The 27,150-nt window shown below is 42.3% G+C and overlaps 1 protein-coding gene and 16 non-coding genes across 17 annotated transcripts; all 17 read left to right on the plus strand.

The window, feature by feature from the left end:
• The first annotated feature begins 1,813 nt into the window (after positions 1-1,813).
• On the plus strand, positions 1,814-8,222 carry snrpb (small nuclear ribonucleoprotein polypeptides B and B1). Its single transcript, XM_061728122.1, has 6 exons — positions 1,814-1,948; positions 3,376-3,527; positions 3,613-3,724; positions 4,928-5,210; positions 7,790-7,921; positions 8,005-8,222. The coding sequence occupies exons 1-6, from the start codon at positions 1,946-1,948 to the stop codon at positions 8,043-8,045; spliced, it is 723 nt and encodes a 240-aa protein (XP_061584106.1). The 5' UTR covers positions 1,814-1,945; the 3' UTR covers positions 8,046-8,222.
• Positions 8,223-12,938: 4,716 nt separating this feature from the next.
• On the plus strand, positions 12,939-13,010 carry trnag-ucc (transfer RNA glycine (anticodon UCC)). Its single transcript has one exon. It is a non-coding gene; the product is annotated as a tRNA-Gly (tRNA).
• A 110-nt stretch (positions 13,011-13,120) lies between these two features.
• Positions 13,121-13,192, plus strand: trnaa-cgc (transfer RNA alanine (anticodon CGC)). The gene has a single exon. It is a non-coding gene; the product is annotated as a tRNA-Ala (tRNA).
• Positions 13,193-14,110: 918 nt separating this feature from the next.
• Positions 14,111-14,182, plus strand: trnag-ucc (transfer RNA glycine (anticodon UCC)). Its single transcript has one exon. It is a non-coding gene; the product is annotated as a tRNA-Gly (tRNA).
• A 110-nt stretch (positions 14,183-14,292) lies between these two features.
• trnaa-cgc (transfer RNA alanine (anticodon CGC)) lies at positions 14,293-14,364 on the plus strand. The gene has a single exon. It is a non-coding gene; the product is annotated as a tRNA-Ala (tRNA).
• A 918-nt stretch (positions 14,365-15,282) lies between these two features.
• trnag-ucc (transfer RNA glycine (anticodon UCC)) lies at positions 15,283-15,354 on the plus strand. Its single transcript has one exon. It is a non-coding gene; the product is annotated as a tRNA-Gly (tRNA).
• Positions 15,355-15,464: 110 nt separating this feature from the next.
• trnaa-cgc (transfer RNA alanine (anticodon CGC)) lies at positions 15,465-15,536 on the plus strand. Its single transcript has one exon. It is a non-coding gene; the product is annotated as a tRNA-Ala (tRNA).
• Positions 15,537-16,617: 1,081 nt separating this feature from the next.
• Positions 16,618-16,689, plus strand: trnaa-ugc (transfer RNA alanine (anticodon UGC)). Its single transcript has one exon. It is a non-coding gene; the product is annotated as a tRNA-Ala (tRNA).
• Positions 16,690-18,520: 1,831 nt separating this feature from the next.
• Positions 18,521-18,592, plus strand: trnag-ucc (transfer RNA glycine (anticodon UCC)). The gene has a single exon. It is a non-coding gene; the product is annotated as a tRNA-Gly (tRNA).
• Positions 18,593-18,702: 110 nt separating this feature from the next.
• On the plus strand, positions 18,703-18,774 carry trnaa-cgc (transfer RNA alanine (anticodon CGC)). The gene has a single exon. It is a non-coding gene; the product is annotated as a tRNA-Ala (tRNA).
• Positions 18,775-21,319: 2,545 nt separating this feature from the next.
• Positions 21,320-21,391, plus strand: trnag-ucc (transfer RNA glycine (anticodon UCC)). The gene has a single exon. It is a non-coding gene; the product is annotated as a tRNA-Gly (tRNA).
• Positions 21,392-21,501: 110 nt separating this feature from the next.
• Positions 21,502-21,573, plus strand: trnaa-cgc (transfer RNA alanine (anticodon CGC)). Its single transcript has one exon. It is a non-coding gene; the product is annotated as a tRNA-Ala (tRNA).
• Positions 21,574-22,491: 918 nt separating this feature from the next.
• Positions 22,492-22,563, plus strand: trnag-ucc (transfer RNA glycine (anticodon UCC)). The gene has a single exon. It is a non-coding gene; the product is annotated as a tRNA-Gly (tRNA).
• Positions 22,564-22,673: 110 nt separating this feature from the next.
• trnaa-cgc (transfer RNA alanine (anticodon CGC)) lies at positions 22,674-22,745 on the plus strand. Its single transcript has one exon. It is a non-coding gene; the product is annotated as a tRNA-Ala (tRNA).
• A 1,081-nt stretch (positions 22,746-23,826) lies between these two features.
• trnaa-ugc (transfer RNA alanine (anticodon UGC)) lies at positions 23,827-23,898 on the plus strand. Its single transcript has one exon. It is a non-coding gene; the product is annotated as a tRNA-Ala (tRNA).
• Positions 23,899-24,963: 1,065 nt separating this feature from the next.
• Positions 24,964-25,035, plus strand: trnaa-ugc (transfer RNA alanine (anticodon UGC)). Its single transcript has one exon. It is a non-coding gene; the product is annotated as a tRNA-Ala (tRNA).
• A 1,074-nt stretch (positions 25,036-26,109) lies between these two features.
• trnaa-ugc (transfer RNA alanine (anticodon UGC)) lies at positions 26,110-26,181 on the plus strand. Its single transcript has one exon. It is a non-coding gene; the product is annotated as a tRNA-Ala (tRNA).
• The last annotated feature ends 969 nt before the right edge of the window (positions 26,182-27,150 follow it).

Here is a 27,150-nt window from a genome sequence, read left to right on the forward strand (position 1 = left end):
GTTTTTAACTTTAGATTATGTGTTTTTAACTTTAGATTATGTGTTTTAACTTTAGATTATGTGTTTTAACTTTAGATTATGTGTTTTAACTTTAGATTATGTGTTTTTAACTTTAGATTCTGTGTTTTAACTTTAGATTATGTGTTTTAACTTTAGATTAGGTGTTTTAACTTTAGATTATGTGTTTTTAATTTTAGAGTATGTGTTTTAATTTTAGATTATGTGTTTTAACTTTTGGATTCTGTGTTTTAACTTTAGATTATGTGTTTTAAACTTTAGATTATGTGTTTTAACTTTAGATTGTGTGTTTTAACTTTAGATTATGTGTTTTAACTTTAGATCATGTGTTTTAATTTAAGATTATGTGTTTTAACTTTAGATCATGTGTTTTAACTTTACTGGACCTGAACACTGACCTGCAGAACCTGGACCTGAACACTGACCTGCAGAACCTGGACCTGAACACTGACCTGCAGAACCTGGACCTGAACACTGACCTGCAGAACCTGGACCTGAACCTGCAGAACCTGGACCTGACCACTGACCTGCAGAACAGCAGAGGAAGATCCCGCTTTGGTCCTGATGGAGTCCTGGTCCTGGTCCTGGTCCTGGTTCTGATTCTGGTTCTGGTTCTGATCCCGGTCCTGGTTCTGATCCCGGTCCATCTCCGAGTCCTGGTTCTGATCCTGCAGATCTTCAGATCTTCAGTCAATAAAAGTTCGTCTGGAAACCTCCACTGTGATGACGCAGCCGGAACCACGTGACCTCTTTTTTTAAAACTTTATTAGCAAATCTTGCTTTACAAACAGCAACAAGGTTTACAATAGTGTGGAACAGAAATAAAATGATGGAGTAAATTCAGTACTGGAGTTGAGGGGGGATGAGGGGGTGGCATCCCCCCTGAAATAAAAACAGTCCAAATCATCCCCCCTGAAATAAAAACAGTCCAAATCATCCCCCCTGAAATAAAAACAGTCCAAATCATCCTCCCTGAAATAAAAACGGTCCAAATCATCCTCCCTGAAATAAAAACAGTCCAAATCATCCTCCCTGAAATAAAAACGGTCCAAATCATCCTCCCTGAAATAAAAACAGTCCAAATCATCCCCCCTGAAATAAAAACGGTCCAAATCATCCCCCCTGAAATAAAAACAGTCCAAATCATCCCCCCTGAAATAAAAACAGTCCAAATCATCCCCCCTGAAATAAAAACAGTCCAAATCATCCTCCCTGAAATAAAAACGGTCCAAATCATCCTCCCTGAAATAAAAACAGTCCAAATCATCCTCCCTGAAATAAAAACGGTCCAAATCATCCCCCCTGAAATAAAAACAGTCCAAATCATCCCCCCTGAAATAAAAACAGTCCAAATCATACCCCCTGAAATAAAAACAGTCCAAATCATCCCCCCTGAAATAAAAACAGTCCAAATCATCCCCCCTGAAATAAAAACGGTCCAAATCATCCCCCCTGAAATAAAAACGGTCCAAATCATCCCCCCCCCCCTTCCCCGTAAAACTGCCATCCCCCCTTTCCATCCCTTATGTCATTTCATCAATGGATGTGGTTTTACTGCTATTTCAACATTTAGAGTCATCATCATCATTGTTAAAGTGTTTGGGAAGTTGGACATTTTCAGTATGTTTATACTTTTTAAAATCCCTTTTTCAACCCAAATTAGGAGATTAGGGCTAAATCACTCATTAATTACTTGGACGTTTAATGTTGTGTTGAACAGAAGCAGCGACGCATCATTTTTCTACCGACAGGAACTATTGTACGACGTCCGTTGGTTCCCGGGGAGCCGTTTGGCTGCAGCACCACCGGCCCTGACATCACTTCCTGTGCTCTGTAATAAAGGCGGCCCGGCGGACTTTCTGCGGGTCAATATTTTTGGGTTTGTTTGGTGAATCCGGCGTGAATCGGAGCCATCAGAACCGCAATCATGGTGAGTGTCGTCCGCACGGGTTCTCCGCGGGCAGCGGGCCCCGAGCAGCTCCGTATTTATCCATGTTTGGTTATTTAAAGCCGCCGTTGGCGCCGTTTGGAGCCAACATGTCGGCCGGCCGGGCTGTGTGCCTCCCGACGTAATGCTGATTTATGGTCCCGCGTTACACCGACGCAGAGCCTACGGCGTAGGGCACGCCGTCGAGTTATCGCAAAACCATAAATCAGGCTTTAAGCTCAGGCTCTAAATTCATACAACAAACGTGGTTTATTGAAGCGTACTCGGACTGTGATAGAGGAGACTGAGATACAACACAGACGAACCGCCTTTGGGAGGAATGTGTTTGTTGTAGGCGGGAAAACCAGGAACAGCTTCCATCTACAATAAAGGCTGATTTATGGTTCTGCGTTAAATCGACGCAGAGCCTACGGCGTACCTTACGCGGCCACGCGCCCCGTACACCGTAACCCTACGGCGAAGGCTCTGCGTCGTTTTAACGCAGAACCATAATTCAGGTTTAAGGGATTGTCCCTCATGCTCTTCCTTTGGGGGAAATCTCAAAGAATGGCTTCAAATCTCTCAAATCTGTGATCATTAATTGATTCTTGTATTAACAATTGCAGTTTTGTGCCGTTTTTAATTGTTATAGTGTGTCGTGTAATGTTTGTATGTTTCTACTGAGTCTAGCAGGGGGACTAAATGAGCCATTTGGTACAACTGGTTTATTTCCAGGTTCCTACGGGGCTGGATCCTGGAAAGTGCTGGAATTACAACGTTGTGTTTTCAAGGCCTGAAAAGTGCTTGAGTTTTAGTCGAAAGCTCTTGAAATTATAACTCTTTCTCTTTAACACTTTCACCAAATTGGGATCAGACTGTATAGTTTAGTTATTACAAGGAGAAATAAAATCAGTAAGATGAAACATAGCTAGAGGTTTACAGCACGATGCAATGTACATAATTTTGATAAAAAACGGGAAAAATGATTGAGTGTATATATATTCCTGTAGATATTTTACCCCAGAGATAAGGTGCTTGAAGATTTTGAAAATGACTCTTGAAAGTGCTTGAATTTGACCGTGGAAAAGGTGTAGGAACCCTGGATTTTATTTCTCCTTGTAATAACTAAACATATATAATTTCAAGCACTTAAACTAAAATTCAAGCACTTTTCAGGCCTTGAAAACACATTGGAATTCAAGGATTTCAAGCCCCCGTAGGAACCCTAAAATCAGTAAAATAAAACAACTAGATGTTTACAGCATGATACAATGTACATAATATAACTTAAGATAAAAAGCAGAAAAAATAATCGTGTGTGTATAGAAAGAAAGAAGCAAGCAAGCAGCCCGGACAGAGCATTGTGGGTAATTGGCTCCGAGCATTGTGGGTAATCTGAAGTGGTGATGTGATGCTTGTTTGCTCCTCAGACGGTGGGAAAGAGCAGCAAGATGCTGCAGCACATCGACTTCAGGATGAGGTGCATCCTGCAGGACGGCCGCATCTTCATCGGCACCTTCAAGGCCTTCGACAAACACATGAACCTGATCCTGTGCGACTGCGACGAGTTCAGGAAGATCAAGTAGGTCCAGTTCCAGCTTTTGTCCTGGAGGAGTTGGAGCGGTGATGCTGCAGAGTCTTGATGGTTGTGGGTTCCTGTTTTTTAGGCCCAAGAACTCCAAGCAGCCTGAGCGCGAGGAGAAGAGGGTGCTGGGTCTGGTTCTGCTGAGAGGGGAGAACCTGGTGTCCATGACGGTGGAGGGGCCGCCCCCCAAGGATGTGAGTGATGAACGAGGGCTGGGGCGGGTGGGAGTTTCACTAAAATTTGAACCTCTAGATAGATAGATACTTTATTAATCCTTTGCAGTAAATCAAGGTGTTAGATCAGCAGCAGCATCAGTGCATTTTTTCACAAAGATAAAAAAACAGATCACTTAGAATTAAAATTAAAATGCTGGGATACTAAAGTGCTAAGATTAAAGTGCTGGAATATTGCACATAGGAAAATTATTGTAGAGCTTGATGGCAGCTGGAAGGAAGGACGTTCTGTGGCGTTGGGTTTTGCATCGTGGTGGATCAGCAGCCGCTGAAGCTGCTCTGCCCAAAATCTGTTTCTTTTATTTCAAACATGTATAAAAAAAGATAAAACAAATCCAGGTGGGCATTCCACCACATAAAGAAAAAAAACCAACATCAAAACACATATTTCAAGTTACATGTTCGAAAAAGGAGTGGAAGTATAAGCTTATTTAATCCAACCCCTTTCCACAACTGAATATAAATTATGTCACTTATTTTTTATACTATACACTAATTTGTATAAATATGTCATTTTTAACACAAGATGTAAGCTCTATCATAAATATAACTATGATATACAGGACTGTCTCAGAAATTAGAATATTGTGATAAAGTTCTTTATTTTCTGTAATGCAATTTAAAAAAAAAAAACAAAAAAAAACAACCAAATGTCATACATTCTGGATTCATTACAAATCAACTGAAATATTGCAAGCCTTTTATTATTTTAATATTGCTGATTATGGCTTACAGATTAAGATTCCCAGAATATTCTAATTTTTTTAGATATGATATTTGAGTTTTCTTAAGCTGTAAACCATGATCAGCAATATTAAAATAATAAAAGGCTTGAAATATTTCAGTTGATTTGTAATGAATCCAGAATGTATGACATTTTGTGTTTTTGTAATTGCATTACAGAAAATCACAATATTCTAATTTTCTGAGACAGTCCTGTAAATATAATACGTATATATAAGTATTTAAACATACAAAGACAACATGACAGAATAGCAGAACACACACAGCTGGTGATCTTTAAACACAGTCTTCACTTTAATACCTCAAATAAACCATTTCTTTATAGTTCTTACATTGTTTTATGTTTGTACATTCTTTTAACTCCAAATTCAAACAATTCCACAAACTGATACACAACCTTCTCTCTCTCTCTCTCCTCAGACGGGCATCGCCCGGGTCCCCCTGGCCGGCGTGGCTGGAGGTCCAGGTGTGGGTCGGGCCGCCGGCCGTGGCGTCCCAGCAGGAGCCCCGATGCCCCAGGCCCCGGCGGGGCTGGCCGGGCCGGTGCGGGGAGTGGGTGGACCGTCGCAGCAGGTGATGACCCCCCAGGGCCGAGGGACGGTGGCCGCGGCGGCCGCAGGAGCCAGCATCGCCGGGGCCCCCACGCAGTATCCACCGGGACGGGGGGCCCCGCCCCCCATGGCCCGAGGAGCTCCGCCTCCAGGTGAGCAGCTCCACATCACAGCACACCGTTACCATGGAGACAGAACCGTCCAGGCCTGTGGCCTTCAGTCCAGTGGGGGGCTTTTCACTAGATACGCACCAATCCTACGCCGTAGGTTGGTGTAACGCGGAACCATAAATCAGCCTTAATTCTGGCGAGATCTGAAAAAACTTTGCAACAACGACCAAGCAAGTGATTATGTACATTCACTGAGTGAATATTATGAAAGTAAAATATATATTTCTTGCTAGAAATGTAATCAAAATGTCTTTTTATGCAGAAACTAACTCAAAATATGGATTTTATTCACTAAAAAATGAGAAATGTCCGCCGCGATGTGAAGCTGCAACGTTTTCAACCTGATCTCACAAAAATCTGTGAAATGCCAGGACCGCTTACGTACCCTAACGTAAACCACGCAGTGAAGTAGCAAGTGGTTGTGGCTTCATTTTGAGGGCTAGTGGTAGTGAGTAGAGTGAACATTGGGATTGGCCCTTAGACTCATATAGCTTATTAACTTAAAGGGGACCTATTATGGCATCTAATAACTATTTTAAACAGGCCTTGAATGTCTTAAAAACAAGCTTTTGATTGTTTTTGCTAAATTAGAAATTCAGCCTCTGAGCCATGTCTTTATCTTCCCATTCTCTAACCTCATTATCTATGCAGGATTCTGAGTGGGCGGGGCTATGATAATGAGGCTCTGTGCTGATTGGCTGCCTGAATACACGAAAAAGTGGCGGAAGCTCCGGCCGGGGGAGTTAGTTGTGGGTGTGTTGAAAGTTGAAAACTATAAATCTTAGTTTTCCTGATGAAAAAGGAATACATCTTAAACAAAAAAAATGAATTATAAATTATTAAACTCTTATTAAAAGCTTTAGCGATAGCACCCACCACGTGTGAGGATACTCTAGTGAGTGAAGCAAAACTCTTCACACTAGAGCTCCAGATGACTGGTGAAGCGCTTGACACGACTGTTCTGCGTGCGGCTGTGGATGTGACTGAATAGAGTTTGGTATAACTCTGGTGGGCATTCGTCAGTGAAATATTTTAGGACGCGGCAGCGCGTACCGCAGGTGGTTGTTGTAAACGTCCTCTGATCGGCTGCTTTGAACTATTATTTTGAGAACTCCGCTCAAAACCGATAGGGGCATTATCGGCCGATCGATCGGTGCGTCTCTAGTTTGAACACGGGGAGGCCTCATGAGATGAATCTAGCCCTGCTGGAAGCTGTTTCTCAGCTAGTGGACGGCACGTGAGGGGCAAAAACGGCACGGAGAGAAAAGAGGCTCAAATTCTTTGTACGTTGAGATTTGCGAGAGGAGGCTCAGAAATTGATTAAAAATTGATTGACTAAAAGGTTCGGGAGAGAACGTTCTGTAATTTCAACTTTTGTAGGGCGGTCACGAGGTGTTGTTGAGGTGTTGGTTATGTAGGGCTCAATGAGTAACTGCATTTGCAATAATATAACACTATCATAAAACGATCTTTTATAATTGTGACGGGAGTGATTGCAAGGTGCAGACCACGACACGCTAACTAGTTCCAGCATTTAAAGAAAAGAAGAAAAACAGAACAGAGCCATGTACAACCGTGTATGGCTAAAATATCAGATGCTAGTGTGTTAGACAAGCCAGAGAGCCCAACAGGTTTTGAGTCACGCCATATGAAGAGAATTTAAAATGGCCCGGGGAAACCACTGGGATATTAGCGGAGTTTGTGGCTTAAAATATAGCGTCCGGGCCCGGGTTCAGGGCCGGGTCTCAATAAAGTGGCAGCTGGCTGAAGGGAGATCGCCAGGGAGCTGGAAGTTTCTGATAAGATATAATATGTAATATAATAATAGGATAATATTTCTTTCTGCCACTTTATTGAGGTTTTTGTAGTGAAATGAGGAGGAATCATAGAGATAACTCCTCATTTCAACTAACTGGATCAGCCGTTCCTCATCATGACTGTTTCCTACAGCGCTTTCAACCGGCTTTCAACACGAGCGGCAGGAAGAAAATAGAAGAACATTTAAATATCACAATATCAAGCTTGTTTTCTGTTTAAAAAGTACAAACGTAGGAAGATTACAAGTACTCACCCATCTTTTACTTGTCTCTTTACTCTTTTAGGAGTTATTTTAGGAGTTTCTTTCAGGAGCGCACGGGCGGGTAGTGCGGTGAATAAAGGCTGAATTATGGTTCCGCGTAAAATCGACGGCGTAGCCTACGCCGTAGGGTCTGCGTTGGTGTAACGCGGAACCATAAATCAGCCTTTTAAAAAAGGGGGTTTCAGCTGTCAATCAAAATAACGTTGGGGCCCATAACGCTTTCAGTGTTTCAGGACAGAGCGTCCGATGCCACGCAGTGCGACGTGATAGTCGGACGCTCGCGTGCAGTTAGGACAGGCTGTCAGATTGATATTTTGGTAACTTTTAGACTGTACTTGTTGCCCGTGCAGCAGTTGCTGCTCCACTATTCTCCTCCAGACGGGTCTTTGGAGCTTGGACTTTTAATTTGTGTGGTACACAATGGTCCTTGTGTTTTCTCTGGTCGCCTTTTTAAATGTTTCTCCTCCCTTTTCTCCCCCAGGAATGATGGGCCCTCCCCCGGGCATGCGGCCCCCCATGGGCCCCCCGATGGGGATGCCCCCCGGCCCGGGCCGCGGCGCTCCCATGGGGATGCCCCCCCCAGGCATGAGGCCGCCGCCTCCCGGCATGAGAGGTAAGCTGTTACCATGGAGACGGACTGTCTGCTCGTCTACTGAAGTCTCAGCTTCACTAATGAATGTTTGTTCTGTGTTCCAGGCCCCCCCCCTCCCGGGATGAGACCGCCCCCCCGGCCCTGAGCCCGACTGCTGCCCTCACTCACCTGTTGTATAGATCTTTTTGTTTTTTTAAACTTTCCGTACTAGTTTTTCATAAAACACTTTTTCCAATTGCGTACCGTTTTAACTGTTTGTACAGTTTCCATGGAGACGAGTTCAATAAATGAGTTCAGGTGGCCGTGTGGCCCCTGGAATTAACCTGATGTTTCTCTGAGAGTTTTCTCCTCGTTGCCTCCTGGAAGTCTTCAATGGTTGCATGTTGTTTTTAATTCAGAATGAATAATTCAGAATTAAACTATTTTCCTTCCAGTTTACATGGAAATAGTAATTCTGAATTGAGGTTTACATGGAAACCACGTTTGGTCTTTCTCTAATTCCTCTCCAGGTCTGGGGATGGGAAGGATCTGATTGGATGGGGGGGGACCGGAAGTTAAACTACCGGAAGAAAAACAAACTTAGCCGCTACAACTCACAATTTTTATGTTTCCATCTCTTCTTTAATTATTTCCAGGTCCTCCAAGCTATTTATTAAATAAATGGTCTCTGCTCTTGACCAGCGTTTACTGCTGCTGCATCTTGAAACTTTGTTTGGAAAACCAGCCCAGTGGAATATAAGATCATGGAGACAGACGGGAGAGGGAACGAGCAGAAAGAAAGACCGGAATTAATTTAAAGAGGAATGAGTGGATACATGATCTGGAATTATTCTATTCAGATTTAAAATCAGAATAAACCAGACACTTACTCCGGAATTAAGTTTAATTCAGAATGGCCATTTTAATTCTGAATTAGGTGTTTACATGGTAATTTTTACTCATTTTAAATCGGATTTAATTTAGAATCTGAATTAAAGAGGAATTAAAGTTCCCATGTAAAGGCAGTACCAGTGTACGGCTGGTCTGGGCAACGGCTCTACTGCAGCATCGTTGAGGGACGAGTCGCCAGAGCCAGCTTTTTTTCTTTTTAAAGTTTAAAAAAAACCTTTTTTTTTTTTTCTTGAAATGCCTGAATATTTGAGCCTGTAATATCCGTCACTGAGCCCTAACAGAACCAGTACAGATGACAGTCTGCTGTCGGCCCAGGAGGATGTTTGTGACATTCACTCTCGTTTCACATTTTCAGGAACTTGTAGACGGATCGGAATAATTGTCATTTCCATGATTACAGTAATTACTGAAATGTTTAAGGGATCCTTTCATCTTAAACAATCTTAAGTTTCTGCATAATAATGCACGTAGCCTCTGCTCTCACTAGTTTCACGGTGGTTTGGAATATATAGATAGATGGTCTTGTGTGTGGTTTTTATTTTATTTTGCAGCACTGTAGCTTGCAGTGCCGTGTTTCCTTTTATTTACTTCCTCTATGTAGCTCAGACACAAAAGGACCAAAAAAGTATATTTTATTCACGTTGGAGCTGAAAAATGTTGATAGGTTTTTATAGATGCTGCAGCAAATTCTAGTTCTACCCAGTACTCGAGTTGTAAAAAAAAAAAAAAAAAAAAGAATCAGGGGGGATGGTGGATTTGATCATATGGGGACAGATAATTTGTGCCGATTACAAATATATATTACAAATAATAGCAGTGACCAAAACACCTGCAGAAATACTGCAGGAATGACATAGCAGCAGTTAAATGCAGCCTTCTGTAAGCTTTAAATATTCACTGGACTTACATCAAATACATCAAAACACAACAATAAAAAACACTTTTCTGAACTTATCAATATGACTCTGTCCTTCACAGGATAAGTAAAATGGATCACTGCAAAAACTCAAAATCTTAACAAGAATATTTGTCTTATTTCTACTTAAAATGTCTCATTTTAGTAAAAAAAAAATCTCATTACACTTAAAACAAGACTCATCACTGGAAAAAACAATTTTCACCTGTTTCAAGTAGATTTTCACTTGAAATAAGTAGAAAAATCTGCCAGTGGAACAAGATTTTTTTGCTTGTAATAAGAAGATAAATCGTCCTGCTGGCAGATTTTTCTACTTATTTCAAGTGAAAATGTATTTTTCTGGTGATGACTCTAAATGTTGAAATAGCAGTAAAACCACATTCATTGATGAAATGACATAAGGGATGGAAAGGGGGGATGGCAGTTTTACAGGGGGGATGATTTGGACCGTTTTTATCCCCTCATCCCCCTCAACTCCAGTACTGGTTCTACCCTACTTGGAAATGATGAATAAATTGTGGGACAGCTGAAAAAGGGGAACAATCTTTTTTTTTTGCAGTCCACGTAAATTATGTAGTAAAATGTTTGGATGTGCATGTCAGGCGGATACACTTGGTAGCAGCTCACAGCTCAACAGGACAAACAGTCCACACTGGAATCAGGTTCAGTTTACAGAGCTGCTCCGTTTGATGGAACATTACCAGGAGGTTTCTCTTAGAAATATTTCGTGTAAATGAGTTCAGCTGGTGGAAAGAGATGTGACTTCCAGGTGGAACGTTAACCTTGTGTTACAAATAGAAGCTTCTTTTTTTCTTTTTTATTTATTATTGAAATATACAAAACAGGTATACAGTAAGAAACAGCACATGGTTGACATGTTCTGGGTATGGGTCTCTGTAAAGCGTCTAGAGACAACTCTGTTGTATTAGACGCTATATAAATAAAATTGAATTGAATTGAATTGAATAAATCGAGAGTAAAAAAAAATATAATTTTTTTTTTGTTATTTAACAAAATCAGAGATTTAAGCAAAGAGTTAAGTTCCAGGAGAAAAGGAGCGATCTTAGGTAGAGATTTTGCGAATAAAAAATTTTGCATAGGAGAACAAAGTTTATCAGGTATTCAAGAGCATAATCTTCTGAGTTAACACAATAGCAAATAACAGCGTTACCCACTTAGAGGTGCCTGTTAGTGCTTGGCATTCATTCAGGTGTTCTCATATACTTTTTCTTTCCTTTTTGCAATTTTATTTATGTGTGGGTGTGTATTTGCATTATGGTGTTTAGAGTAATAGTTTAGTGAGCTGTTTTCTTTTTATTTATTTATCTTCTATTCTTTTTTTTGTGTAATGATTTCTTATCTTGCTATAATTTTATATCCATTTATTTTTATTTTATTTTTATGTTCCTGTGTTGGAGGGGTTAAAAAAAAAAAGGAAAAAATCTTTGTGACTTGTAATTTTCTTTTAGTGATACTTGGTACACTACGGTCACTGAATGTAGTGATCTTTCTAGTTTTTTTTTAATAGTTTTGATCTCAACAAAATAGAATAATTGATCTCAATAAAAAAATAAATAAAAAAATAATAGATTATTTGCAGTACACTTGAAAACTGTATACTTTGGTACTTTTAACAGTGGATCTAAAAAGTTACAGAGACTGCAGCGGCTGCAGTCTCTGCAGCCTCTGCAGTTTCTGCAACTCCTCACTCAGAGGGTTTACAGTTAGAAATTGACTCCAAGGCCTGTGGTCCCTCTGTGACTCCTCACACAGAGAATGTACTGTCAGAAAAGAGTGCCCAAGACTGTTGTCCAACTATGACTCCCCACTCTGGAAATATAAAGAATGAATATACACAATCCCAAACTGATGCACCGCTGTCCTCAAAAGACATTGAAAGGGAGAGGAAACACTTTCAGGCCCGTGTTCCTCACAAGAATCACCATGAAGGAGATGTGAGGAGGGAGTGCATGCCCTCGCAATCATCTGAAACCCCTGAGTTAGAGAAGACCCAAAGGGATTTGAGTACCCAGGAATCTGCAAGTGGCCCAAAACAACAAGCTAAAAACAAGCAGATGAACAACATGACTGAACAATTAGACGACATGAGGAACAAGCTGCGGAAGAAGAACTTGTTGCTTACACAAGAAAAAGAGAGGAGAATTGCTGCAGAAGATAACTGTGAATGGTACTGGGAAAAGCTGTCAGAGGTGGAACTGACTTTAGAGGATGAATGCCGGCACAGAGCAGCTTTTGAAAACAAGGTTCGCCAATGCAAAGACACAATTGAGCATTTGCAGGCTTCCAAAGCACTTGAACAAGAGGCTGAGTCCAGACACGCAGACACCCATAAGCTGGCCCTCGCTGAGCTGGAAAACTTAAAAAAACAGCTCAAAGAAAAGGCCAGTGCTAATCTTGAATTGGTGAATAAACTTAAAGCACAGGAAGAGATGACAGAAGGTCTTGAGTGGAAGGTGGCAGAGCTCGGTGTGAAGCTCAAGTCTGCCTTGGTGAGTGAAAAAATCAAGCCTGATGGAAGTACACGTGCACCTGAGTCTTCTGCAAAACACAAAGTTCAAAAACAGATAAGTGCTTCAAGACAACACTTTCCACTCAAACTGAGGAGAGTAATTTGAGGAGTGAGGAGGTTTTACTGAGGAGTAATTTGCTGAAACACAGATCCAGCGCAAAAAGAAGAACAAAAGAGAACATCAGAACTCACAGCGAACCTCAATTGTGGGCTTATGCAAGAACGCCCTCGACTGCAGGAGAGTAATCCAAAAGAAGACCTGATTACTCCAGTTGAGTCCGCTGCGTGTCAGTGTCAGAACCAGAAGTGATCTCTGAACTGGTGGAGATCAACAAAACAGAGTCAGTCTCCAAAGTAAAAGATGTCTTTGAGAAACAACTAGAAAAGAGAACTGGTTGGAGCTGATAGAAAGGCAACAGTAACTCAAATAACCACTCGCTACAACCAAGGTATGCCGAAGAGCATCTCTGAATGCACAACACGTGGAACCTTGAGGCGGATGGGCCACAGCAGCAGAACCACACTGGGTACCACTCCTCTCAGCTAAGAATAGGAAACTGAGGCTACAATTCACTCAGGCTCACCAAATTTGGACAACAGAAGTTTGGAAAAACGTTGCCTGGTATGATGAGTCTCAAGAACTAGGCATCAACAACATGCAGTGTGTTGCGGAAATGATGACGTTGATGTGCCAGAACTGTGCGATGGTGGTATAGTGGAGAGCATAGCTGCCTTCCAAGCAGTTGACCCGGGTTCGATTCCCGGCCATCGCAGCACTACTTTTTTGAAAAATCTGAATTTTCACACTTCAACAGAGTGTTTTCCATGGAACTCGTAACTCTTAGAACTTCCTGTCTTCCTGTCTTAATGAGCACCCACCGAAGGGGATGTAGCTCAGTGGTAGAGCGCATGCTTCGCATGTATGAGGCCCCGGGTTCAATCCCCGGCATCTCCATTATTTGTGTTAATAAACCCAATAAAGTAAGAAAGAGTAATCAGCAACACTGATTGTTCCAAGAAGGATGACTTATGTTCATAGTTAGACAAACTCACAAGATGAATTGGACTTAATGCTTGCTATTGAACATCAATCCCTTCAAAAAGCTTTAATGTTCATGAAGACTATACATGGGACACATACATATGTATGCATTTACACTCACCGGCCACTTTATTAGGTAAAATAACTGCTCCAACTGCTCTTCGATGGAAATTTCTAACCAGCCAATCACATGACAGCAAATCAATGCAATTAGGCACGTAGACATGGTCAAGAGAATCTCCTGTAGTTCAAACCAAGCATCAGAATGGGGAAGTACGGGGATTTCAGTGACTTTGAACGTGGCATGGTTGTTGGTAACAGACGGGCTGATCTGAGTATTTCAGAACCTGCCGATCTACTGGGATTTTCATGCAAAAACCTCTCTGGGGTTGACAGAGAGTCGTCGGAAAAAGAGAAAATATCCAGTGGGCGGTAGTTTCTTGAGGGCAAATGCCTTGTGGATACCAGAGGTCAGAAGAGAATGGCCAGACTGGTTGTAGCTGATAGAAAGGCAACAGTAACTCAAATAACCACTCGCTACAACCAAGGTATGCCGAAGAGCATCTCTGAATGCACAACACGTGGAACCTTGAGGCGGATGGGCCACAGCAGCAGAACCACACTGGGTACCACTCCTCTCAGCTAAGAATAGGAAACTGAGGCTACAATTCACTCAGGCTCACCAAATTTGGACAACAGAAGTTTGGAAAAACGTTGCCTGGTATGATGAGTCTCAATGTCGGTTGCAACATTCGGATGGTATGGTCAGAATTTGGCATCAACAACATGCAGTGTGTTGCGGAAATTATGATGTTGATGTACCAGAACTGTGCGATGGTGGTATAGTGGAGAGCATAGCTGCCTTCCAAGCAGTTGACCCGGGTTCGATTCCCGGCCATCGCAGCACTACTTTTTTGAAAAATCTGAATTTTCACACTTCAACAGAGTGTTCTCCATGGAATTCGTAACTCTTAGAACTTCCTGTCTTCCTGTCTTCAGGCGCACCGACCGAAGGGGATGTAGCTCAGTGGTAGAGCGCATGCTTCGCATGTATGAGGCCCCGGGTTCAATCCCCGGCATCTCCATTATTTGTGTTAATAAACCCAATAAAGTAAGAAAGAGTAATCAGCAACACTGATTGTTCCATAAAGGATGAATTATGTTCATAGTTAGACAAACTCACAAGATGAATTGGACTTAATGCTTGCTATTGAACATCAATCCCTTCAAAAAGCTTTAATGTTCATGAAGAGTATACATGGGACACATACATATGTATGCATTTACACTCACCGGCCACTTTATTAGGTAAAATAACTGCTCCAACTGCTCTTCGATGGAAATTTCTAACCAGCCAATCACATGACAGCAAATCAATGCAATTAGGCACGTAGACATGGTCAAGAGAATCTCCTGTAGTTCAAACCAAGCATCAAAATGGGGAAGTACGGCGATTTCAGTGACTTTGAACGTGGCATGGTTGTTGGTAACAGACGGGCTGATCTGAGTATTTCAGAACCTGCCGATCTACTGGGATTTTCATGCAAAAACCTCTCTGGGGTTGACAGAGAGTCGTAGGAAAAAGAGAAAATATCCAGTGGGCGGTAGTTTCTTGAGGGCAAATGCCTTGTGGATACCAGAGGTCAGAAGAGAATGGCCAGACTGGTTGTAGCTGATAGAAAGGCAACAGTAACTCAAATAACCACTCGTTACAACCAAGGTATGCCGAAGAGCATCTCTGAATGCACAACACGTGGAACCTTGAGGCGGATGGGCCACAGCAGCAGAACCACACTGGGTACCACTCCTCTCAGCTAAGAATAGGAAACTGAGGCTACAATTCACTCAGGCTCACCAAATTTGGACAACAGAAGTTTGGAAAAACGTTGCCTGGTATGATGAGTCTCAATGTCGGTTGCAACATTCGGATGGTATGGTCAGAATTTGGCATCAACAACATGCAGTGTGTTGCGGAAATTATGATGTTGATGTACCAGAACTGTGCGATGGTGGTATAGTGGAGAGCATAGCTGGCTTCCAAGCAGTTGACCCGGGTTCGATTCCCGGCCGTCGCAGCACTACTTTTTTGAAAAATCTGAATTTTCACACTTCAACAGAGTGTTCTCCATGGAATTCGTAACTCTTAGAACTTCCTGTTTTTCTGTCTTCAGGCGCACCGACCGAAGGGGATGTAGCTCAGTGGTAGAGCGCATGCTTCGCATGTATGAGGCCCCGGGTTCAATCCCCGGCATCTCCATTATTTGTGTTAATAAACCCAATGAAGTAGGAAAGGGTAATCAGCAACACTGATTGTTCCAAGAAGGATGACTTATGTTCATAGTTAGACAAACTCACAAGATGAATTGGACTTAATGCTTGCTATTGAACATCAATCCCTTCAAAAAGCTTTAATGTTCATGAAGAGTATACATGGGACACATACATATGTATGCATTTACACTCACCGGCCACTTTATTAGGTAAAATAACTGCTCCAACTGCTCTTCGATGGAAATTTCTAACCAGCCAATCACATGACAGCAAATCAATGCAATTAGGCACGTAGACATGGTCAAGAGAATCTCCTGTAGTTCAAACCAAGCATCAGAATGGGGAAGTACGGTGATTTCAGTGACTTTGAACGTGGCATGGTTGTTGGTAACAGACGGGCTGATCTGAGTATTTCAGAACCTGCCGATCTACTGGGATTTTCATGCAAAAACCTCTCTGGGGTTGACAGAGAGTCGTCGGAAAAAGAGAAAATATCCAGTGGGCGGTAGTTTCTTGAGGGCAAATGCCTTGTGGATACCAGAGGTCAGAAGAGAATGGCCAGACTGGTTGTAGCTGATAGAAAGGCAACAGTAACTCAAATAACCACTCGCTACAACCAAGGTATGTCGAAGAGCATCTCTGAATGCACAACACGTGGAACCTTGAGGCGGATGGGCCACAGCAGCAGAACCACACTGGGTACCACTCCTCTCAGCTAAGAATAGGAAACTGAGGCTACAATTCACTCAAGCTCACCAAATTTGGACAACAGAAGTTTGGAAAAACGTTGCCTGGTATGATGAGTCTCAATGTCGGTTGCAACATTCGGATGGTATGGTCAGAATTTGGCATCAACAACATGCAGTGTGTTGCGGAAATTATGACGTTGATGTGCCAGAACTGTGCGATGGTGGTATAGTGGAGAGCATAGCTGCCTTCCAAGCAGTCGATTCCCGGCCATCGCAGCACTACTTTTGTGAAAAATCTGAATTTTCACACTTCAACATACTTGTTTCCATTAACTCTTAGAACGTCCTGTCTTCCTGTCTTCAGGCACACCGACCGAAGGGGATGTAGCTCAGTGGTAGAGCGCATGCTTTGCATGTATGAGGCCCCGGGTTCAATCCCCGGCATCTCCATTATTTGTGTTAATAAACCCAATAAAGTAAGAAAGAGTAATCAGCAACACTGATTGTTCCATAAAGGATGAATTATGTTCATAGTTAGACAAACTCACAAGATTAATTGGGCTTGCTATTGAACATCAATCCCTTCAAAAAGCTTTAATGTTCATGATGAGTATACATGGGACACATACATATGTATGCATTTACACTCACCGGCCACTTTATTAGGTAAAATAACTGCTCCAACTGCTCTTCGATGGGAATTTCTAACCAGCCAATCACATGACAGCAAATCAATGCAATTAGGCACGTAGACATGGGCCGTTTTCGAATTCAACTGACAGAACAGAGCTGTGTATCTTATAGCTCAATGGGTTGGTTAGCGACTTTCGTACAGTGAACGGGGGTTCGATTCCAGTCGGGCTATATTTGCAACTTTCCCCGATGTGGGACTAATAAAGGATTATCTTATCTTAAATGTTGAAATAGCAGTAAAACCAAATTCATTGATGAAATGACATAAGGGATGGAAAATGGATTTTAATAAATGTATTGAAATGAACATATCAGTCTATTGAAGTTAATTTTATTTTATTTATCTTCTCCTCTCTGTCGAGTAGCTCTCTCTCCATCTTCTCCTCCTTGTCCAAACCCTCTCTCTGCATCTATTTATTTCAGCTCCCGGACAAATTCTCTGTCAAAACACAGCAATGAAAGTTATTTCATGAAAATACAACGAACTACCGATATATAACGTTGTCATAACACTTAGTTCACTTTTATTTACGTAGCAAGCATGCTAAGATAACTAACAAAAACCTAACATACTATTAAAAACCCACAATTTTTAATCGTTGTCCTTACACTAAATTGAATTAAAAAGGCTATATATTAAAGTTACTTACATTTATATTCCTCCTTCTCCCTCTCCACGGTGTAACTAGTCCTTTCTGCCTTCACATCACATCACTGTCCGATTGCAGCTGTTTTCTCAATAAAGCTTTGAGAAAAAAAAGAAAAAAGCGCTGCCCGGCCGAGGCCGCATTGCATTCTGGGATATCGTAGGCGAGGTAGCTGGTTTGAAGCATGCTGCGGATTTTTTTCCAGATCAGTACAACATCCGGGTATTTTTCGCACACTGCAGATTTCCTTCTGTTCACATACAGCATACTACTTACTACACTTTGGCCAAATCAGTGTATACTTGTAGTACAGTATGCGAATTCGAAAACGACCATGGTCAAGAGAATCTCCTGTAGTTCAAACCAAGCATCAGAATGGGGAAGTACGGTGATTTCAGTGACTTTGAACGTGGCATGGTTGTTGGTAACAGACGGGCTGATCTGAGTATTTCAGAACCTGCCGATCTACTGGGATTTTCATGCAAAAACCTCTCTGGGGTTGACAGAGAGTCGTAGGAAAAAGAGAAAATATCCAGTGGGCGGTAGTTTCTTGAGGGCAAATGCCTTGTGGATACCAGAGGTCAGAAGAGAATGGCCAGACTGGTTGTAGCTGATAGAAAGGCAACAGTAACTCAAATAACCACTCGTTACAACCAAGGTATGCCGAAGAGCATCTCTGAATGCACAACACGTGGAACCTTGAGGCGGATGGGCCACAGCAGCAGAACCACACTGGGTACCACTCCTCTCAGCTAAGAATAGGAAACTGAAGCTACAATTCACTCAGGCTCACCAAATTTGGACAACAGAAGTTTGGAAAAACGTTGCCTGGTATGATGAGTCTCAATGTCGGTTGCAACATTCGGATGGTATGGTCAGAATTTGGCATCAACAACATGCAGTGTGTTGCGGAAATTATGATGTTGATGTACCAGAACTGTGCGATGGTGGTATAGTGGAGAGCATAGCTGCCTTCCAAGCAGTTGACCCGGGTTCGATTCCCGGCCATCGCAGCACTACTTTTTTGAAAAATCTGAATTTTCACACTTCAACAGAGTGTTCTCCATGGAATTCGTAACTCTTAGAACTTCCTGTCTTCCTGTCTTCAGGCGCACCGACCGAAGGGGATGTAGCTCAGTGGTAGAGCGCATGCTTCGCATGTATGAGGCCCCGGGTTCAATCCCCGGCATCTCCATTATTTGTGTTAATAAACCCAATAAAGTAAGAAAGAGTAATCAGCAACACTGATTGTTCCATAAAGGATGAATTATGTTCATAGTTAGACAAACTCACAAGATGAATTGGACTTAATGCTTGCTATTGAACATCAATCCCTTCAAAAAGCTTTAATGTTCATGAAGAGTATACATGGGACACATACATATGTATGCATTTACACTCACCGGCCACTTTATTAGGTAAAATAACTGCTCCAACTGCTCTTCGATGGAAATTTCTAACCAGCCAATCACATGACAGCAAATCAATGCAATTAGGCACGTAGACATGGTCAAGAGAATCTCCTGTAGTTCAAACCAAGCATCAAAATGGGGAAGTACGGCGATTTCAGTGACTTTGAACGTGGCATGGTTGTTGGTAACAGACGGGCTGATCTGAGTATTTCAGAACCTGCCGATCTACTGGGATTTTCATGCAAAAACCTCTCTGGGGTTGACAGAGAGTCGTAGGAAAAAGAGAAAATATCCAGTGGGCGGTAGTTTCTTGAGGGCAAATGCCTTGTGGATACCAGAGGTCAGAAGAGAATGGCCAGACTGGTTGTAGCTGATAGAAAGGCAACAGTAACTCAAATAACCACTCGTTACAACCAAGGTATGCCGAAGAGCATCTCTGAATGCACAACACGTGGAACCTTGAGGCGGATGGGCCACAGCAGCAGAACCACACTGGGTACCACTCCTCTCAGCTAAGAATAAGAAACTGAGGCTACAATTCACTCAGGCTCACCAAATTTGGACAACAGAAGTTTATGCTATTGAACTTGCTATTGCTATTGCTATACTTGCTATTGAACATCAATCCCTTCAAAAAGCTTTAATGTTCATGATGAGTATACATGGGACACATACATATGTATGCATTTACACTCACCGGCCACTTTATTAGGTAAAATAACTGCTCCAACTGCTCTTCGATGGAAATTTCTAACCAGCCAATCACATGACAGCAAATCAATGCAATTAGGCACGTAGACATGGGCCGTTTTCGAATTCAACTGACAGAACAGAGCTGTGTATCTTATAGCTCAATGGGTTGGTTAGCGACTTTCGTACAGTGAACGGGGGTTCGATTCCAGTCGGGCTATATTTTGCAAATTTCCCCGATGTGGGACTAATAAAGGATTATCTTATCTTAAATGTTGAAATAGCAGTAAAACCAAATTCATTGATGAAATGACATAAGGGATGGAAAATGGGTTTTAATAAATGTATTGAAATGAACATATCAGTCTATTGAAGTTAATTTTATTTTATTTATCTTCTCCTCTCTGTCGAGTAGCTCTCTCTCCATCTTCTCCTCCTTGTCCAAACCCTCTCTCTGCATCTATTTATTTCAGCTCCCGGACAAATTCTCTGTCAAAACACAGCAATGAAAGTTATTTCATGAAAATACAACGAACTACCGATATATAACGTTGTCATAACACTTAGTTCACTTTTATTTACGTAGCAAGCATGCTAAGATAACTAACAAAAACCTAACATACTATTAAAAACCCACAATTTTTAATCGTTGTCCTTACACTAAATTGAATTAAAAAGGCTATATAATAAAGTTACTTACATTTATATTCCTCCTTCTCCCTCTCCACGGTGTAACTAGTCCTTTCTGCCTTCACATCACATCACTGTCCGATTGCAGCTGTTTTCTCAATAAAGCTTTGAGAAAAAAAAGAAAAAAGCGCTGCCCGGCCGAGGCCGCATTGCATTCTGGGATATCGTAGGCGAGGTAGCTGGTTTGAAGCATGCTGCGGATTTTTTTCCAGATCAGTACAACATCCGGGTATTTTTCGCACACTGCAGATTTCCTTCTGTTCACATACAGCATACTACTTACTACACTTTGGCCAAATCAGTGTATACTTGTAGTACAGTATGCGAATTCGAAAACGACCATGGTCAAGAGAATCTCCTGTAGTTCAAACCAAGCATCAGAATGGGGAAGTACGGTGATTTCAGTGACTTTGAACGTGGCATGGTTGTTGGTAACAGACGGGCTGATCTGAGTATTTCAGAACCTGCCGATCTACTGGGATTTTCATGCAAAAACCTCTCTGGGGTTGACAGAGAGTCGTAGGAAAAAGAGAAAATATCCAGTGGGCGGTAGTTTCTTGAGGGCAAATGCCTTGTGGATACCAGAGGTCAGAAGAGAATGGCCAGACTGGTTGTAGCTGATAGAAAGGCAACAGTAACTCAAATAACCACTCGTTACAACCAAGGTATGCCGAAGAGCATCTCTGAATGCACAACACGTGGAACCTTGAGGCGGATGGGCCACAGCAGCAGAACCACACTGGGTACCACTCCTCTCAGCTAAGAATAGGAAACTGAGGCTACAATTCACTCAGGCTCACCAAATTTGGACAACAGAAGTTTGGAAAAACGTTGCCTGGTATGATGAGTCTCAATGTCGGTTGCAACATTCGGATGGTATGGTCAGAATTTGGCATCAACAACATGCAGTGTGTTGCGGAAATTATGATGTTGATGTACCAGAACTGTGCGATGGTGGTATAGTGGAGAGCATAGCTGCCTTCCAAGCAGTTGACCCGGGTTCGATTCCCGGCCATCGCAGCACTACTTTTTTGAAAAATCTGAATTTTCACACTTCAACAGAGTGTTCTCCATGGAATTCGTAACTCTTAGAACTTCCTGTCTTCCTGTCTTCAGGCGCACCGACCGAAGGGGATGTAGCTCAGTGGTAGAGCGCATGCTTCGCATGTATGAGGCCCCGGGTTCAATCCCCGGCATCTCCATTATTTGTGTTAATAAACCCAATAAAGTAAGAAAGAGTAATCAGCAACACTGATTGTTCCATAAAGGATGAATTATGTTCATAGTTAGACAAACTCACAAGATGAATTGGACTTAATGCTTGCTATTGAACATCAATCCCTTCAAAAAGCTTTAATGTTCATGAAGAGTATACATGGGACACATACATATGTATGCATTTACACTCACCGGCCACTTTATTAGGTAAAATAACTGCTCCAACTGCTCTTCGATGGAAATTTCTAACCAGCCAATCACATGACAGCAAATCAATGCAATTAGGCACGTAGACATGGTCAAGAGAATCTCCTGTAGTTCAAACCAAGCATCAAAATGGGGAAGTACGGCGATTTCAGTGACTTTGAACGTGGCATGGTTGTTGGTAACAGACGGGCTGATCTGAGTATTTCAGAACCTGCCGATCTACTGGGATTTTCATGCAAAAACCTCTCTGGGGTTGACAGAGAGTCGTAGGAAAAAGAGAAAATATCCAGTGGGCGGTAGTTTCTTGAGGGCAAATGCCTTGTGGATACCAGAGGTCAGAAGAGAATGGCCAGACTGGTTGTAGCTGATAGAAAGGCAACAGTAACTCAAATAACCACTCGTTACAACCAAGGTATGCCGAAGAGCATCTCTGAATGCACAACACGTGGAACCTTGAGGCGGATGGGCCACAGCAGCAGAACCACACTGGGTACCACTCCTTTCAGCTAAGAATAAGAAACTGAGGCTACAATTCACTCAGGCTCACCAAATTTGGACAACAGAAGTTTGGAAAAACGTTGCCTGGTATGATGAGTCTCAATGTCGGTTGCAACATTCGGATGGTATGGTCAGAATTTGGCATCAACAACATGCAGTGTGTTGCGGAAATTATGATGTTGATGTACCAGAACTGTGCGATGGTGGTATAGTGGAGAGCATAGCTGCCTTCCAAGCAGTTGACCCGGGTTCGATTCCCGGCCGTCGCAGCACTACTTTTTTGAAAAATCTGAATTTTCACACTTCAACAGAGTGTTCTCCATGGAATTCGTAACTCTTAGAACTTCCTGTTTTTCTGTCTTCAGGCGCACCGACCGAAGGGGATGTAGCTCAGTGGTAGAGCGCATGCTTCGCATGTATGAGGCCCCGGGTTCAATCCCCGGCATCTCCATTATTTGTGTTAATAAACCCAATGAAGTAGGAAAGGGTTATCAGCAACACTGATTGTTCCAAGAAGGATGACTTATGTTCATAGTTAGACAAACTCACAAGATGAATTGGACTTAATGCTTGCTATTGAACATCAATCCCTTCAAAAAGCTTTAATGTTCATGAAGAGTATACATGGAACACATACATATGTATGCATTTACACTCACCGGCCACTTTATTAGGTAAAATAACTGCTCCAACTGCTCTTCGATGGAAATTTCTAACCAGCCAATCACATGACAGCAAATCAATGCAATTAGGCACGTAGACATGGTCAAGAGAATCTCCTGTAGTTCAAACCAAGCATCAGAATGGGGAAGTACGGTGATTTCAGTGACTTTGAACGTGGCATGGTTGTTGGTAACAGACGGGCTGATCTGAGTATTTCAGAACCTGCCGATCTACTGGGATTTTCATGCAAAAACCTCTCTGGGGTTGACAGAGAGTCGTCGGAAAAAGAGAAAATATCCAGTGGGCGGTAGTTTCTTGAGGGCAAATGCCTTGTGGATACCAGAGGTCAGAAGAGAATGGCCAGACTGGTTGTAGCTGATAGAAAGGCAACAGTAACTCAAATAACCACTCGCTACAACCAAGGTATGTCGAAGAGCATCTCTGAATGCACAACACGTGGAACCTTGAGGCGGATGGGCCACAGCAGCAGAACCACACTGGGTACCACTCCTCTCAGCTAAGAATAGGAAACTGAGGCTACAATTCACTCAGGCTCACCAAATTTGGACAACAGAAGTTTGGAAAAACGTTGCCTGGTATGATGAGTCTCAATGTCGGTTGCAACATTCGGATGGTATGGTCAGAATTTGGCATCAACAACATGCAGTGTGTTGCGGAAATTATGACGTTGATGTGCCAGAACTGTGCGATGGTGGTATAGTGGAGAGCATAGCTGCCTTCCAAGCAGTCGATTCCCGGCCATCGCAGCACTACTTTTGTGAAAAATCTGAATTTTCACACTTCAACATACTTGTTTCCATTAACTCTTAGAACGTCCTGTCTTTCTGTCTTAATGAGCACCGACCGAAGGGGATGTAGCTCAGTGGTAGAGCGCATGCTTTGCATGTATGAGGCCCCGGGTTCAATCCCCGGCATCTCCATTATTTGTGTTAATAAACCCAATAAAGTAAGAAAGAGTAATCAGCAACACTGATTGTTCCATAAAGGATGAATTATGTTCATAGTTAGACAAACTCACAAGATGAATCGGGCTTGCTATTGAACATCAATCCCTTCAAAAAGCTTTAATGTTCATGATGACTATACATGGGACACATACATATATATGCATTTACACTCACCGGCCACTTTATTAGGTAAAATAACTGCTCTTCGATGGAAATTTCTAACCAGCCAATCACATGACAGCAAATCAATGCAATTAGGCACGTAGACATGGTCAAGAGAATCTCCTGTAGTTCAAACCAAGCATCAGAATGGGGAAGTACGGTGATTTCAGTGACTTTGAACGTGGCATGGTTGTTGGTAACAGACGGGCTGATCTGAGTATTTCAGAACCTGCCGATCTACTGGGATTTTCATGCAAAAACCTCTCTGGGGTTGACAGAGAGTCGTCGGAAAAAGAGAAAATATCCAGTGGGCGGTAGTTTCTTGAGGGCAAATGCCTTGTGGATACCAGAGGTCAGAAGAGAATGGCCAGACTGGTTGTAGCTGATAGAAAGGCAACAGTAACTCAAATAACCACTCGCTACAACCAAGGTATGCCGAAGAGCATCTCTGAATGCACAACACGTGGAACCTTGAGGCGGATGGGCCACAGCAGCAGAACCACACTGGGTACCACTCCTCTCAGCTAAGAATAGGAAACTGAGGCTACAATTCACTCAGGCTCACCAAATTTGGACAACAGAAGTTTGGAAAAACGTTGCCTGGTATGATGAGTCTCAATGTCGGTTGCAACATTCGGATGGTATGGTCAGAATTTGGCATCAACAACATGCAGTGTGTTGCGGAAATTATGACGTTGATGTGCCAGAACTGTGCGATGGTGGTATAGTGGAGAGCATAGCTGCCTTCCAAGCAGTCGATTCCCGGCCATCGCAGCACTACTTTTGTGAAAAATCTGAATTTTCACACTTCAACATACTTGTTTCCATTAACTCTTAGAACGTCCTGTCTTCCTGTCTTCAGGCACACTGACTGAAGGGGATGTAGCTCAGTGGTAGAGCGCATGCTTTGCATGTATGAGGCCCCGGGTTCAATCCCCGGCATCTCCATTATTTGTGTTAATAAACCCAATAAAGTAAGAAAGAGTAATCAGCAACACTGATTGTTCCATAAAGGATGAATTATGTTCATAGTTAGACAAACTCACAAGATGAATTGGGCTTGCTATTGAACATCAATCCCTTCAAAAAGCTTTAATGTTCATGATGAGTATACATGGGACACATACATATATATGCATTTACACTCACCGGCCACTTTATTAGGTAAAATAACTGCTCCAACTGCTCTTCGATGGAAATTTCTAACCAGCCAATCACATGACAGCAAATCAATGCAATTAGGCACGTAGACATGGTCAAGAGAATCTCCTGTAGTTCAAACCAAGCATCAGAATGGGGAAGTACGGTGATTTCAGTGACTTTGAACGTGGCATGGTTGTTGGTAACAGACGGGCTGATCTGAGTATTTCAGAACCTGCCGATCTACTGGGATTTTCATGCAAAAACCTCTCTGGGGTTGACAGAGAGTCGTCGGAAAAAGAGAAAATATCCAGTGGGCGGTAGTTTCTTGAGGGCAAATGCCTTGTGGATACCAGAGGTCAGAAGAGAATGGCCAGACTGGTTGTAGCTGATAGAAAGGCAACAGTAACTCAAATAACCACTCGCTACAACCAAGGTATGCCGAAGAGCATCTCTGAATGCACAACACGTGGAACCTTGAGGCGGATGGGCCACAGCAGCAGAACCACACTGGGTACCACTCCTCTCAGCTAAGAATAGGAAACTGAGGCTACAATTCACTCAGGCTCACCAAATTTGGACAACAGAAGTTTGGAAAAACGTTGCCTGGTATGATGAGTCTCAATGTCGGTTGCAACATTCGGATGGTATGGTCAGAATTTGGCATCAACAACATGCAGTGTGTTGCGGAAATTATGACGTTGATGTGCCAGAACTGTGCGATGGTGGTATAGTGGAGAGCATAGCTGCCTTCCAAGCAGTCGATTCCCGGCCATCGCAGCACTACTTTTGTGAAAAATCTGAATTTTCACACTTCAACATACTTGTTTCCATTAACTATTAGAACGTCCTGTCTTCCTGTCTTCAGGCACACTGACCGAAGGGGATGTAGCTCAGTGGTAGAGCGCATGCTTTGCATGTATGAGGCCCCGGGTTCAATCCCCGGCATCTCCATTATTTGTGTTAATAAACCCAATAAAGTAAGAAAGAGTAATCAGCAACACTGATTGTTCCATAAAGGATGAATTATGTTCATAGTTAGACAAACTCACAAGATGAATTGGGCTTGCTATTGAACATCAATCCCTTCAAAAAGCTTTAATGTTCATGATGAGTATACATGGGACACATACATATGTATGCATTTAGGGCCAATCCCAATTCTCCTTCACTCGCCCTTCTTTTCTCCACTCGCACTTCTTTTCTTCCCTAAGCCCTAAAAAAGAAGGGGGCGATTTTAGGGCACTTGAGATCTAGGGCACTTGGCCCAGGTGCCTGTCCCATTTCTCCCTCTACCCCTCGTTTCCATCCCTACCCTGATCAGGAAGCTGAGAGCCAAAAGCTGTTTTAATTTCAGCTGTAGCTCTGTTAATATGGCACGTATATTCCATATAAAAAAATGTGCACAGAAATATTTACAAAAAAAAAAGTTTGCAGTGTATGTGCTGCTACTGCTGATGAGGTGTCCTGTCCACCATTTTCTCTAAAAGGTTCAGGAACCTGTCCATGTGTTCTTCATATAGTTTTGTACTTGTGTGGTTTTACTCACTTGGAAATACTTTTAAATTGTCTAATAAAACTTGTTACACAACAGTTTTCTCTTCTGGGGTTTCTCAAAGTAAGGTAATGTCTCAAATTATAAACTGTACAACGAGATCAATAGTAAAATAAGGATAGTGAGAGAATCTGCAGTAAAAAAGGCTTTATTTGCTATATTCAAATACAATTTTTAAAAAGAAAAAAGTAAACATTGCACGCAAAACAAAGAAAGGTGCTGTTTCATATAAAAAAATTTGCACAGAAATATGTACAAAAAAAAAAAATTGCAGTGTATGTGCTGCTACTGCTGATGAGGTGTCTGGTCCATCATTTTCTCTAAAAGGTTCAGGAACCTGTCCATGTGTTCTTCATTCTTTTGACATC

The sequence above is a fragment of the Cololabis saira genome, chromosome 8, assembly GCF_033807715.1.
Source record: "Cololabis saira isolate AMF1-May2022 chromosome 8, fColSai1.1, whole genome shotgun sequence".
Lineage (NCBI taxonomy): Eukaryota > Metazoa > Chordata > Actinopteri > Beloniformes > Belonidae > Cololabis > Cololabis saira.

Excerpts from the sequence above, each read along its gene's own strand:
- snrpb (XM_061728122.1), top strand. Across the intron at positions 3,528-3,612 it reads GACGAGTTCAGGAAGATCAA|GCCCAAGAACTCCAAGCAGC; the intron begins GTAGGTCCAGTT and ends CCTGTTTTTTAG. Across the intron at positions 5,211-7,789 it reads CCGAGGAGCTCCGCCTCCAG|GAATGATGGGCCCTCCCCCG; the intron begins GTGAGCAGCTCC and ends TTTCTCCCCCAG.